The sequence below is a fragment of the Pyrus communis genome, chromosome 5 (assembly GCF_041283825.1).
Source record: "Pyrus communis isolate YQ-2024b chromosome 5, ASM4128382v1, whole genome shotgun sequence".
Classification (NCBI taxonomy): domain Eukaryota; kingdom Viridiplantae; phylum Streptophyta; class Magnoliopsida; order Rosales; family Rosaceae; genus Pyrus; species Pyrus communis.
Window position 1 is genome coordinate 11571825 of NC_142569.1, and position 14895 is coordinate 11586719.

Here is a 14895-nt window from a genome sequence, read left to right on the forward strand (position 1 = left end):
AGCATCCTTGTTGCATATATTCTGATTGATTACAATAACGCACCCATTAGTGATGTTACTTAAGGATGTTCTCACCAAGTAATGTTTGTTTATAAATTATAATGTATGACATACTAGATTGTCATTTGTCTTCTCTTAATTGGTTTTGTTAAGTATTTTTAATTTAGTTTGCTAGTGCAAAATGTGTGGTACTAAAAATTCCACTAGAAAGGGCGACCCGCAACCCACGCTCTAAAATATATTATTGTCCAAGTACTCAACATTGAAAAATGGGATGATGTCCGCTAAAGGACTTCTTATGCCTAAGTCAAAAAAGTAGTAGAGAGAAAATAGAACTTGAAAGAGTTCTGAGTAATAAGTGGTTATTGCAATTTTCTTTAAATGACTTGGCTATTTATAGGGAAAAAAACCCAAGTAGTCAGCTGGGATGGGAGGTTACAGAGCATGCTAGGCAGTCCTTGATGATGTAGGTCAGTCTCCGCAGTCCTACTAGCTAGTAATCCTGAAGGTCACTATTGGTAAGAGCGCAGGTGTGGAGGACACCCAAGGAGAGACTCCAAAGAGTCGGTGCCTTACCACCATTGAACCAGGTATGGGCCTGATGGAAGAATATATTATGGGTGGCCCAAAGAGTCCATGGTGTGTTAGTGGTATAAAAGTCCAATTATCTTAAAGTCAACTACGTTTTATTCTCTTAGGGAAATTGTATGGACTACTCACGACATCAAGGGTAAATTTATTGTATTCAACATATAGTCCATGTATCCTTCTCTTATTGAATGTGGTTAATTTATGTCTCCACACATACTATGGAGGCCTTTTGTTGCTAGTTCACCTTTGAAATTAGGAAATATTTTTGTTCAGCACTCCAAAATGATTGTAATGCTTATCACCCAATTAATTATCTGCTTCTGCTAGTCCACTTTATTGTGTTCCTTAAATTATCTAAGAATAAAAAAAAAAAAAAAAAAAAATATATATATATATATATATATATATATATATATATATATCCAACATTTCCAGGCATATCCAAAGGAACAAAAGGAGTTGAAGCATCCTTGTTGCTTTATATTTTGACTGATTGCGATTTACGCACCCACTAGTGATGTTAATTAAGGATGTTATCACCAAGTAGTGTTTGTTTATAAATTATAAAGTACGTTTTACCAGATTGTCATTTGTCTTCTCCTAATTGGTTTTGCCAAGCATTTTTAATTTTATTTGCTAATGCAGAATATGTGGTTATAAAAATTCCACTAGAAAGGGGTGATCCGCAACCCGCGCTCTAAAATATATTATTGCCCAAGTATTCAACATTAAACAAGTATGCATACAGCTGAAAATTAAAATATACACAAGTGCCCTAAGTCCTAACCTTAATCATTACAAGGAGGCCGACCGCTATCTCTATTTCTTAAACAATAAAAAGAAAAGTCACTTAATATTATGTTAGTGTTCTACTTTTCATTTATAAATAAAAGGTCTATTTTTTTCACGTTGTCATTAGATTAGACAAGACTCTAAAGCACCAAAAACACTTGCTACCATGCAGTATATAGATTATACACTGCAGATTTCGTTTTTCATCGAGGAGATTAAAATATGAGGACAATCTTAGTTTCGAGGATTAAGTATTATAATTAATATTTTTTTACGAGTTCACTGTTAATTTATTTCGTCATAATTTAAAACACAGTTAATAATATTTCATACAAATTTCATTATAAGCTTAGTAATTTTAATTTCAAAAATTTATTATATAGTTTGCTAACTTTTAAGTAATAACTAAGTTACATATAGCGTGTAAGGAGTTATTTTTCTTTAATTGCAAATTATTGTATGATAAAAGCCAAAATAGCCGGAAAAACAAAGAAAAAAAAATTCACGTCCACTTCGTGTTTTTTTTTTTTTTTTCCTTTCAAATAATTAAGGACCTCGCATGAGAAAGGAACAATGTGTAATGATTAGAGCATTTGATATGTCAATACATCTAAAGTGCATATTAAGTTGGCTTAGAGGCAGTGGCGGATGCATTGAGGGGCAGGGAGCCGAACTTTGGTGAACGTTTATGGATACCATGGGTGCTGATCTTTCGAACTTCGATAAATGTTCATGTATACCTTGGGTGTTACCCTTTTGAAGATTAGAGTTGGCTTCATACATGATAAAATGTCTGAAAGAAAAGTGAATGAAATGGTGATCTCAGTGAATAATAAAGCATCATCATTCTTGGACAAACATATTAACGGGATGTAATGATATCAAACATTGTTAGTGTGTTCAAGATAAGTGTGTTTCTTTGTTAAGCATTCATATGGAAGCCGCCTTGGAACATGTTAGTTACTCTCACAAATGAGGCATTAACAGGTGTGCATTATACCTTTCCAAATAACTTCAGGCCTAACAAGACTAGATGAAATGGCGATATGCATGTTATTTCTCGTAAAAAAAATTTGCGCGCTATTCTTACTAACCCCCTAATATTATTTTCTGGATCTGCCACTGCTTAGAGGATACTCTAGAGCACCAAAAATACTTGCTTTCGATGCGTTACAAATTATTCCAAAAAATTATTTTTCTTGAGGGAGTTTGAATTTGAGGATGGTATCAATTTCTAACATTAAATTTTATAATATATTTGAGAGCATATTTTTCATGCCATCCGTGTGATAAAATTTTGTTTCCATCATTGCATACATGTCAAACTATAATTTGTATACTTAGAGAAATAACTAATAGCCTAGTAGTATTTTATGCATTGCTAGTATTTGCATCTTATCGGGCGTTGTTATATATTTTATTTTATTTTCACATAACATCATGTGAGTGATAGGATATCACCATCTTATCGTTCTAATTTCACGTAAGTTCTTTTTTCAAAATACAAAAATATAACATCACGTGCTTAATTATGAGATCACCACCATACTGTTCTATTTGTATGTAAGTTCTTCTTCAAAATGCAAAAACACAAAGGAATAGGATTTTGTCCTCCCTATTTCCTTTCCCTCCTTTCACATTTTGCTTTTTGTCATTTTGTCTTTATAAAAATATCAATATAAAATATTGACGTAGTTTAACCGTAATCGTTCAAATTAATGAAGAAGAAAGGGAAGAAGATTAGGAGGAGAGGGAATTATTCTCCAAAACGATATCCCATAATTTTGCACAGCAACAAGTACAACGGAGAATATAAATGGCACACTATAAACAAATTTGTTAATGGTAGTGCTATTTACACACCTTTTTTATCTGTCAAGTTTTTCTCATTTTCGGTTATCAGGTCAAATAAATTAAAAAAAATCAAATGAAAAAAAAATTAATAAAGAATGTTTGAGAGGTAGAAATAAGTGCACACGCATCTGTTAAAAAAAATTTGATGGATGATACAGTAGTAAAAGATGAGGGAGAGTATGTAGACCGCTAGTTTGGTCGTTTTGTCAAACATTCTTACAAGAATCTTTACGGAAAACTGCAGCATTTTATTAATTTACATACAAAATTAATCATCCGATTCGAGGATTAAAAAATGAAAAAGAATGTGTGAGAGTCGAAATTTGTGAAAGTCAAATCTCAAACCTTCTCTTTCAGAAAAACAGACCATAAAAAATCAAAGTCCCCCCAACTCCAAGTTGCACTTTGTCCAAACGAAACCTGTGATCAATCACATCAGCTGCAAATGAGGACCATCACTCTTTAAGTTGACCCGTATATTTCCTGTTTTTATAATTAATTCCCACAGTGGACGCCCCACTCTTCCTCCATAAAATTAAAACCCTTGGAATCAAACAAGAATTTCAAATTGGTCAAACACCATGAAAGCACTTCCCAAGCTTCCTCCTCCTTTTCTCCTCCTCCTGCTCCTCCACATTCTCTTCCTCGTCCTCTCCCTTCTTCCATTGAAGGCAGCCTCCTCACCAGCAGCACAAGCAGAAGCACTTATAGCCTGGAAAAGCAGCTTTTCCTCACCCCCACCACCTTCTCTGGATACATGGGCCCACACAAACCTCAAAAACCTCTGCGACTGGACAGCCATTTCTTGCAACCCCATCACCAGAACAGTTTCCCAGATAGACCTCTCCAACCTCAACATCTCAGCAACCCTAACCCAGTTCAACTTCACCCCATTTTCCAACCTCACCCACTTCAACCTCAATGCCAACAATTTCAGTGGGCCCGTCCCATCCGCCATTGGAACCCTCTCAAAGCTCAGAACTTTGGACCTGGGAAACAACCTTTTCACCCAAGAAATCCCTGAGGAAGCAGGTATGTTGACCAACGTTGACTATCTCAGCTTCTTCAACAACAACCTCTCTGGTGCAATCCCCTACCAGCTCAGCAACCTCCAAAAGGTACAATTTTTGCTTCTGGGTGCAAATTATTTAGAAACCCCTGACTGGTCTAAATTTACAAGCATGCCCCTTTTGCAATACCTTGACATTTATCTCAACCATCTGGAGTCTAATTTCCCAGATAAATTTGTATCTGGTTGCAAGAACTTAACTTTTCTGGATTTATCTCAAAATTCATTGACTGGTGAAATACCAGAAAGTGCTTTTACCAATCTGGGAAAGCTCGAGTATCTCAATCTTACTAGTAACCAATTCCAAGGGGCATTGCCAGCAGGCTTTCTTAAGCTTAAACATCTTCATTTGGCTCTGAACCGGTTCAGCGGTCCGATTCCTGAGGATATTGGGCTGGTTTCTCGGCTGCAGAGAATTGATTTGCTTACCAATTCACTTGAAGGGGAAATCCCATCTTCCATAGGACAACTTAGAGAGCTCCAATACCTTGATCTTAGAAACAATTCATTGAACTCTTCGATCCCTTTCGAGCTTGGTTTTTGTACTAATCTCACTTACTTGGCATTGGCTTCCAATTTCCTCACTGGGGAGCTGCCTCTGTCCTTGTCTGGTCTGACCAACATTGTTGAATTGGGTTTATCCGGGAATTTGTTATCCGGTCCAATCCCGCCTTCGCTGCTCTCCAATTGGACTGAAATTGTCTCTTTGCAACTCCAGAACAATAGCTTCAGTGGGAGCATTCCACCCGAAATTGGTCTGTTGACGAAACTCAGTGTCCTGTACCTGTACCAAAATAAGTTCAATTCCTCAATTCCATCGGAGATTGGAAACTTGAAAGACATCGGGCATTTGGATCTTTCCGCGAACCAGCTATCCGGGCCAATTCCTATGACAATGTGGAGTCTCAGCAATCTTCAAAGCTTGCAACTTTTCTCCAACAATCTTAGCGGGACAATCCCCCCGGAGATTGGTAACATGGTGTCACTTGCTAACTTTGATGTCAACACAAACGAACTGGAGGGAGAGTTGCCAAAGAACATTTCTCTCCTCACAAACCTGCAGAGTTTTTCTGTTTTCACGAATAAGTTATCGGGTGGCATTCCGAGCGATTTTGGGAAGTACAGTCCTGGTCTTACATATGTTAGCTTTTCAAACAACAGCTTCTCTGGAGAGTTGCCACCGGAGTTGTGCAGCGGATTCGGTTTGCAAGTTTTCACAGTGAACAGTAACAATCTCACTGGGTCTTTGCCTGAGTGCTTGAGGAATTGTTTGGCATTGTCTAGAGTCCGGTTTGATGCGAACCAATTTACCGGGAACATTACAAATGCATTTGGTGTTCATCCCAGTCTTGAATTCATTGCTCTTACTGACAACCAGTTTGTTGGTACACTCTCACCACAGTGGGGAGAATGCAGAAACATCACGGATATGCGTATGGGTAGAAATAAAATTTCGGGTCAAATCCCGTCTGAGCTTGCGAAGTTGACTCAACTGCATTATCTGAGCTTAGAGTCTAATGAATTCAGTGGGCAGATTCCTAATGGAATAGGAAATCTGACTTTTCTGTTCACGCTCAATCTTAGCAGGAACCACTTGACTGGATCAATCCCCAAGAGTCTAGGCACATTGAGTAAGCTCGAGCTTCTAGATTTGTCCGATAACAGTTTCATGGGAGACATACCAATTGATCCTGGCACATTCAACAAATTAACGAGCTTGAACTTGAGCCACAACAAGTTTTCAGGTAATATCCCGGCTGAGATTGGCAACTTAGAGTTGAGGTACTTATTGGATCTTAGTAGCAATTCTCTATCCGGACAAATACCTTCAAACTTGGCCAAGCTCACACAGTTGGAGGTTCTCAATGTCTCGAACAACCACCTCTCGGGGGCAATCCCTTCATCATTTACCAACATGCTTAGTCTAAATAGCTATGACTTCTCTTATAACAACTTGACAGGTGCAGTGCCGAGCAGTGGCATTTTCCAAAAGGCACCTGCAAATGCCTTTGCTGGGAACCCTGGTTTGTGTGGAGCTTTAGAGGGACTAACTGCCTGCAGTTCCTCCGGAAAAAAGTCCAATACGAACACCAACAAAATTCTGATTGGTGTCTTTGTACCTGTTTGTGGTTTATTATTGATTGCAGCTGCCATTGCTCTGATTCTTATATTCCGAAAGAAGCCTAAGCCGCTTGATGTGGAAACCAAGAGTTCCAAATCTGAAAGCTTTGAGTCTAACATATGGGAAAGAGAAGTGAAGTTTACATTTGGGGAAATCGTCAAGGCCACGGAGGACTTTGATGAGAAGTACTGCATTGGAAAAGGAGGATTCGGAACGGTGTACAAAGCAGAGTTGCTATCGGGCCAAATTGTTGCAGTTAAGAGGCTTAATATATCCGACTCTAGCGACATTCCAGCAACAAATCGGCAGAGTTTTGAGAACGAAATCAAAACTTTGACGCATGTCAGGCACCGGAACATCATTAGGCTTTTCGGGTTCTGTTCAAGGAGGGGTTCCATGTTCTTGGTTTATGAGTATTTAGAGAGAGGTAGCCTGGGAAAAGCCTTGTATGATGCGGACAGAGGCGCTGAGCTTGACTGGGGTACAAGGGTGAAAATTGTGCAAGGACTAGCTCATGCACTCTCTTACTTGCACAATGATTGTTCTCCACCTGTTGTGCACCGGGATGTTTCTATCAACAATGTATTGCTCGAGTGGGATTTCGAGCCTCAGCTATCAGATTTTGGAACGGCAAAACTCTTGAGCTCGGATTCAACCAATTGGACCAACGTTGCTGGTTCTTATGGCTACATGGCACCAGGTATCGTAAATTAGAATGTGTTCATTTTTTGCTGTTTTTTTTGGTGACTAAGGTATGTTTAAGGTGGTTAATTTTTCTTTTTCTTGATGCGCAGAGCTTGCATTTACTATGCGTGTCACGGATAAGAGCGATGTGTATAGCTTTGGAGTGGTGGCACTAGAAATTGTGATGGGAAGGCACCCGGGGGAAATGCTCGAATCCTTATCAGAATCATCAACAACATTGAAGGGAGATGCAGAGTTGCTTTTAAAAGATGTATTAGACCAAAGGCTAGAGCCTCCAACTTCTGAATTGGCGGAGGCAGTGGCGTTAGTGGTCACCTTAGCATTGGCCTGCGCTCGTGCACATCCGGAGTTGCGACCCACAATGCGTCACGTGGCCCAAGAGCTATCGGCTCGGACACTCCCTTGCCTCTCCGAACCATTTAGTGCATTAACCATCAACAAACTAACCGGGCATCAAAAATAGAAGGGATTGAAACTAGCCATCTCTCAGGTTGTTTGTGTTTTATATGTAAATGCACTGTGCTTATGGTCTACAAGACTGTTGCTTCTAGGTGCTGGGAAATTCTTACATATAACCGGGATATATACCGGAGTTTTTCTCTTAACGGAAAGGGTTGGAGACTTGTACGGGCAAATATTGAACACACAAGAGTTGGAGACTTGTACGTTCAACATTCTCTGCAAAACCGCGTTTTTCCAACTGGGTAAGACTTTAAGTTTTTGTACTTTTTGGTTGGAGGTCACACTTAGCTTTCAAACAGCTTGAACTCAGTGTCCTTTTGCTTACTAAACACTTCCAAATTCCCAGCTAGTAAAACGTTCTGTTTATTTATTCACCAAAATTATAAAAAAAGTTCTGTTTATTTTCTAGGTTTACTTTATAGCTAATTTTTCCACACAATTCAACCATAACTCGTGTGTAAATGTAAACACTTCCAGTTATTTGAGCTACAAATTCATTGCATTTATAGTTATTAATATTTTAAAATACCAGTCCATAAAATAATTTGTCCGTTTTTTGGTAAGCCGGTCTCAATAAGAAAAAAAATAGTGATTTTCATACTCTCGTTTTCTTTTTGCACCCATCCTCTTTGTTTATGCCTTCTAGTTATCCTTATCTAAGTATTAGAAAAACAAAAGATTATAAAGAAGAAAAAGGTGGAACGTCCAATTGGCTCAGGTAGATTGAGATTTGTAAATTAAACAGAAAAATAGTGCCGAAATTGAAAAGAAAAAGTGATAAGAGAGTTCGAAACAAAAGAGGTAACTTTATACCAGGCAAAAAAAAGGAAACCCTACCTAATTGGGCTTACGAATATAAGGCTAACGTCGGCCGGTTCAAAAGAAGATAGGTATTAGGCTCAAGTGAATGATTCTAGTAAAAGGACGCACGACAATTATTTCTTAATAAACGAATTTAAGGGCAAAGTGAGAAACACTAGTGGATTTGGGACCTTACTGTCAAAATCTCTGTTAATGAATACATGTCTAGTGTGTGTACACAAATCGCCCTCTTTGGAAACTTGAAGACGTTTGAAGAGAAACAAGCAAAAGTTGCATAACTACAAACACAAGCAAAAGATGCCATAAGCATGGGGAATTCTAGCGTGTGACTGATGGATTTATCCCGTACTTTGTATCTCTCACATAATATGAATCCGTGATTAGACCCGAGCTTTTTCTGTAGAAACAGGTCTAGCATTCCACACCACATTGTTTAAGAATTGGTCCAGTTTGCTTGGGCAAGAAGGGATCGATTCGCACCCAAATCAACGAGAAGATGGAAGCAAGAAGAACTGACCAAAGAACCACAATGGTAGGAGTCCTGTTTTGCCTTCCCATCAACCCTTTGAGGAAAGGGTAGAGATGAACAATGACCCAAAAGGAGAAAAATAGCTTGCCAAACAACGGACCCCACGAGCCGTAGCCATTGTTAATGGCATCAGAAACTCCAGCTACAACTCCCACCATGTTTAAGATAATGAGTGTGGTTGGTGGTATGAGAAGAGTAGTCCATTTGAACAGATAGAGTTCACCAAACTCAGCATCATCTGCCGCTTTTGATGTAACCGTGAAGTTAGTGTCAACTCCGAACAAGACTTTGAGGAAGCCTTGAAAGACGGCAAAAAGATGTGCAGACACTCCACCAATCACCCAAAATTGCTCGTTACGCCACCAGTCCTCAATGCTCACATTGCTCCACCGGAGCTCTAAGATGCCGGTTGCAATGATGGAGAGGAAAAGTGCCATGAACCATATGCTAGCAAAGTTATTCAGCTGCACAAAATTTGATATTATTTTTAGATAATATGAATTGGCATTGAATTGAAAATAAAAACCTTCACTGGCATATCCTACGATCGAAAATAGAATTGAGAGGACATGAAACATACGTATATAAAGTATAAACCACGGTTCATTGCCCCACTAGTTCTATTTTCTTGTTAAAAGTTTGTAATCGATTCTTATCTTCCAAAACGAAAAGTACTTACAGTGGGGATGATGAATTTTCCGGTCAAAAGACAGACGGCTGGAACAGTGCAGTAAGCAAGTAAGGGAATGGAAGTGAAAGGATAGACAATGGTGTTGATATAAGCAAGCCTCTCCAGCCATTTTAGTTTTCCTCCATAGGCGTACCACAACGGGCAATGACGACTGAGGAAGATCTCGACAGAGCCAAGAGCCCACCTCAGAACTTGGTGCAACCGATCGGACAAATTTATTGGAGCAGATCCCTTGAAAGCTGGCCTCTTTGGCATACAATACACTGACTTCCATCCTCTGCAATGCATTTTGAAGCCTGTCAAAATATCTTCTGTAACAGAACCATAAATCCACCCAATCTGCAAAACAAACCAATCAATTCATCATTTTGGTTTTTATCATGTTCGAATCAAAGCCCAACATATTCAAAAACATCAGGCAAATATGTACAAATAGAGCTGCATCGTGGTTTATATGCAGCAAATTACAAATATGCTTCGTGTTTAGCGACTAGTGTCCATCTGTTCCCTTTTTTTTTTTTTAAGTTTGTAACCAGTTATGTTAGTGCATATTTCCTAGTGATCAAATAGTTAAACCGAATTTAAGAATCTTAAATCTTCGTAAATAGAAGAAGTTCATCATATTGCAACTCACCTCTTTTCCCCACTCAGTTTTTTCTTCATAGCCAATGCTTATCACATGAATGGCCTCCTTAACTAGTGTTTGACTATTCGTCCCTTCAGGAAGGCCACCATTTTCCATGAGAGTGGAAGCAATGAAAACCGGAGACTGTCCAAATCGTTTCTCGAAATTTTTCTGTGACATGAGTGACGATTTCTCCAACTCATCATAGCCTTCAGACCCTTCTTCAATCTCTTCAAGATCAGACATCGTTCCACTCCCTTTTCGCATATAGTTCTTCCCCATCATTTTCTTCTTCTTGGAGTAACTTCCCCCAAGAAGACTTTTCACCCCATGCTTCTTAGACTTAGATTTCTTCTTACCGCGACAACAGCCACAGAAGCACCATGAAGGCCAGCAGTCACATGTCATTTTAGGTCGCTTTTCAGAAACTGGCGGATCATAGCCATACAGTGCTTGCCTGTTGAAGACACATCCAGTCCCAACATACACTGGTCCTTGGATCCCATCTAGGCCTCTCATGTTGATCTATAACAAAAAAACAGTGCAAGACATTGAGTGTAATTTTAGAGGCAAGAATTTTGTACTCCAAGATATCGTGTTAGTTTAAAGATCACGTGGCACTTACATCAAAGAACACAACATTTCGATTGGCATATCTATCGTGACGATCAATTCCATCGAACCTTTGAGGGAATTGGACATAGCAGAGCTTTTTTCCGAGCTGTGGATCCATTAGGAAGCACATAGCTTCTCTTACAGCCTTACTGTTGTTGATGTAGTGGTCACAATCCAGATTCAACATGAAAGGTGCATTAGTGAGCACCGCAGAAACTCGAACCTGTTGACAAATACGACATTTCCAAGTTTTAAACCTTGCTGAAGGTGCGAATCTATCTTCCGGTTAAAGAACACAAATTTTAAATCAACATTCGCTTACCAAAGCATTCATGGCACCAGCTTTCTTGTGATGTTGATAGCCAGGACGTTTCTCACGCGAAACATATACAAGACGCGGTAGTTCCTTACCATCCACATCTAGTGCTCCTTCGCTTCCCAAATAAACCTGCAAAACAAGTAAAATTCCAACAGACCATGTAAACAGTTTACCTTTTAACCTGTTTATCTTTGAGAAACTCTTTGAAGCCTAAAACTCAATTAAAACTTCAATAGGGATAGCATTAATGTTAAACCTGGATCATTCCTGGGTGATCACGAGTGTTGTTCCCAGGCCATGGAGTGCCGTCTGGCATCACCCAACCTTCTTCTGGTTTCTTCTGAGCCTTCGACACCAATGCGTTAATCCTCACTTTAAATTCTTCATACTCTCTCTGCAGTACCATACAAAAGACCTTTTAAGTATCATTTGGTTGTTGTCAAAGTGTCTGTACCTTAAACTAATTTCTTTTGTTTTTGCGTACCTTCATGGCTCTGCGCTCCTTTACAAAGTTAGGGTGTACCTTGTCCTTCAAGTAATCTATCTTCTGAGAGAAATAGAACTCAGGGGCCCTGGGCTCAATGGTATGTTTTTTGCAGAAGGGCACCCACCTTCTTGCAAACTCTGCAGTCTCAGATAGCGCGTCGAAAAGGAGCATTGAAGCGCCATCATCCGAGACATAGCAGCAGATCTTGTCAACAGGGTAGTCAATAGCCAAGATCGAGAGAACCGTGTTTGCTGTAATGATCGGAGGCTCCTTGAGAGGGTCCACTGTACTCACATAGACATCAACTGGGGATAATGTGTTAGGTTCACCCTCACGCTCAAACCTTATGGACAGGCGGTCTAAGTAAGTTTCACGGTTGATGGGGTTCCATTTGGGGAACTGATCAAGTATCCAAGAAAATGCAAACCATATCTCACAAATCACAGATATTATCCACAAGGGAAAAGCATCATATGCTGGAGTTAAGATGCGAAAATGGAAGAAAAAGGCCAGAATCACAAGCCTGAAGACAATGACTATGCGATAAGGGCTGATTTTGCTTGATGAGATGGGTACTTTTCGCCACAGTGGTTGCCGGGCTTCAGCCAAACTGCGAAAAGATTCGAATAAATGAGACACCGTTGCATCACTTGAGAAAAACTAAAATTGGTAAACCGTTTAAGCACAATCCAACGTACAGGAAGTCGTCTTCCAAGCCTTGGTCGTCATTTTCGCCGTCTTTGCTCACCAAACCTTTCTTTGCTTGCCTGACTTTCCATTTCTCCACTCTGTCTTTCCACTCTGCATTGATCAATTCATCTTTCTCGCATTCGAAATCCTTACCAACAACTACGGAAACCAAAGATACCATAAATCAAATACATGCAATTCTGAAAAATAAACAGTTCCCTTTACGTGTAGTAATTAATTTAAATCCTCACCACTTCCTCCAACAGAGAAAGGTTGATCGTTTCGATGCCATTGCTGTTGATTTTGGTCTCCATTTTCCTGCAATGCAAAAACTCACCAATATCAATCACTTGACTAATTGAGTGTCTTCAGATTACTACCTACTTGTCAGATCAAGAACAACTTAAAATCTCAAATAAACTAGACGAAGTTAGTACCGAACGAGCAACGACATGATTTTGTTCTGCGGGGTCATCATGGTGATCAATCTTGATCTGAAACTCATCATCAAAATCATCTGCATCGAAGTCATCTTCGTCTCCAGCAACTCTAGGACAACCTACACATTTGAAAAACGTAACATGTCACATAATTGAAGGCCAAATCTACGTAGAACATATGCATATGTAACACTAATTAATTAAGAGATCGGATAATTAATAAAAAATTTCACCTTTGTGACGCTTGTAGCGAGTGTTGCACTGAGGGCAACACTGGTTGCCTTCACTCCTTTCGTAGTCATAACAAGGCCGGCAAACCGGGAAGCCGCACACATGACATGCCACAAACAACTCCCCATCTTCTTTGTATCCAATCTCATCTCCACAAACCCTACACACTTTTATTGAAGACACTGACTGCCTCGTCGAAGGCCGGTTCTGCGTACCAATTAGCAAATTAATTATTTCACTAATTAGCACTACTTGTTACAAATAATCAAAATTTTAACTAAGCTACACATTGCATGTGACCATTTGGTCTTAGTGGTACTCAGTTTCGAGGGGGAGTTCAAATATCATGGACAACATATATGGTATAAAAACAAAAACAAAAACATAAACTATATACATCATGGGTACCTCTTCAGTGGCATGGACAACGTGATGTTCGTCGTGGGCGTGAGAACCGGTGAACAAGCCAGCCATGGTGTTGGAGGTCATGGGAGTGAAATGTTTGGGATGCCAAAGTTAGAGGAGAGAGGGAAGGAGGGGGTATACTATAATGAAACGTCGGGGTGTAAAGAGAAAGTGTGATGGATCAGAGGGCTGTTGTGTACCTACTGCGAGTTGGGAAGTCGTATGTTTGAGTCGAAGAGACGTTACTTATTACTGAGCGATAGGTAGGAGAAAGAGTGGTTTTTGCTTGATCTGGCAAATGTTTCCATGGCTCGCTTCAACTCAAAGGCAGTCTCCGTGGCTCACGCCAAATTTTTATAAATAAATAAACAACAAAACTGCGGTGTTTTCAGGTGTCACGTACCCACCTCTGGAACTAGTTATAGTAAAATAATGCGTGAAAAAATACGTACACTTACGTCGATTATTCCACAGCTTGCTTTTAAAAGTATTTTGAATAATTTGACCATTACTAAATTTTTAATATTTATTTAAAAAAATTCAAATATTATGCTAAATATATGTGCAGAAGAAGTGAATTTTATCGATGAAAGTTGTCTGAAAACTATGTATTAAACGTGAAAAAAAAGTGTGTAACGCATGTATTTTACAGTTATAACTTTCTATTATGAGTTGTATCTTTTTAGGACTACAAAGTAGCATAGTCATAAATATTTAACTAAGACCTTTCCTTGGTGTTATAATCATAAATCATGATTTTAGATGTCATACAATTAAGATTTGTGTGATGTACTTAATGATTTCTTGTTGAACTTAATGAGATTTTATATGTTTAACTAGCCTAAAAAATAGATGGTTAGCATGTGTAAATGTGTTTATATAGCAATTCAGACATCACATCTACGGTTAAGATTGCATCACACAAACCTAAAAGAAATCATAACCTTGATGGATATTTTATATATTCATATCTCAAACACAAGGATTACAAGCCTTATTATAAGATTCAAGTCTCAAGCAAACACAATAATCCAAACAAAACATAAATACTTACGGACTTGTATTAGCCCAACATATCATAAGGTTTATAGAGTGTGCTTGCTTCCTATACTATGGGAAATTTAGAAAAATAATCAAAATTTGGACCCATATAGAATTATAACCACCTTTTAAATTTATGATAATTATAACCAAAATTTAATATGAAAGTATTAATATACCCATAAAGTTCTCCAATGAACTCAACTTCTTTCTCCTCCATAGTCCACCATAGATCTCTTCGACTCTTCCTTCTCTAATTTGGTACTTCTGTTCTGCTTATACAATCAGACCCCAAAAAATTGACATTTGGTTGTTTTCTTTTGGAGTCACAAGCCTAGAGCATACACGTGGAAGGAAATGCAGCAACATAAATTGATTTGGGAATGGTTTTCTTTGCGTCTGGTT

General features: G+C 38.8%; 2 protein-coding genes across 2 annotated transcripts; one reads left to right on the forward strand and one right to left on the reverse strand.

Moving 5' to 3' along the window:
* The first annotated feature begins 3747 nt into the window (after positions 1 to 3747).
* Positions 3748 to 7819, forward strand: LOC137725800 (uncharacterized). The gene is made up of 2 exons (XM_068464595.2): positions 3748 to 7128; positions 7223 to 7819. Exons 1-2 carry the CDS (start codon positions 3819 to 3821, stop codon positions 7594 to 7596), a joined length of 3684 nt encoding a protein of 1227 aa, XP_068320696.2. The 5' UTR covers positions 3748 to 3818; the 3' UTR covers positions 7597 to 7819.
* A 743-nt stretch (positions 7820 to 8562) lies between these two features.
* LOC137726033 (cellulose synthase A catalytic subunit 4 [UDP-forming]-like) lies at positions 8563 to 13664 on the reverse strand. Its single transcript, XM_068464890.2, has 12 exons — positions 13453 to 13664; positions 13047 to 13251; positions 12811 to 12932; positions 12625 to 12691; positions 12382 to 12532; positions 11681 to 12293; positions 11453 to 11590; positions 11200 to 11325; positions 10888 to 11100; positions 10272 to 10787; positions 9626 to 9976; positions 8563 to 9410 (listed from the first exon to the last, which is right to left on the reverse strand). Exons 1-12 carry the CDS (start codon positions 13531 to 13533, stop codon positions 8829 to 8831), a joined length of 3165 nt encoding a protein of 1054 aa, XP_068320991.2. The 5' UTR covers positions 13534 to 13664; the 3' UTR covers positions 8563 to 8828.
* Positions 13665 to 14895: the final 1231 nt, after the last annotated feature.

Bases quoted from the DNA above. Each gene is read 5' to 3' on its own strand.
- LOC137725800 (XM_068464595.2), top strand. From the start codon at position 3,819: ATGAAAGCACTTCCCAAGCTTCCTCCTCCTTTTCTCCTCCTCCTGCTC. The intron at 7,129-7,222 runs GTATCGTAAATT...CTTGATGCGCAG, and splicing joins TTATGGCTACATGGCACCAG to AGCTTGCATTTACTATGCGT.
- LOC137726033 (XM_068464890.2), bottom strand. From the start codon at position 13,533: ATGACCTCCAACACCATGGCTGGCTTGTTCACCGGTTCTCACGCCCAC. The intron at 13,252-13,452 runs GTACCCATGATG...ATTGGTACGCAG, and splicing joins TTGTCCATGCCACTGAAGAG to AACCGGCCTTCGACGAGGCA. The intron at 11,591-11,680 runs GTACGCAAAAAC...ATGGTACTGCAG, and splicing joins AGGAGCGCAGAGCCATGAAG to AGAGAGTATGAAGAATTTAA.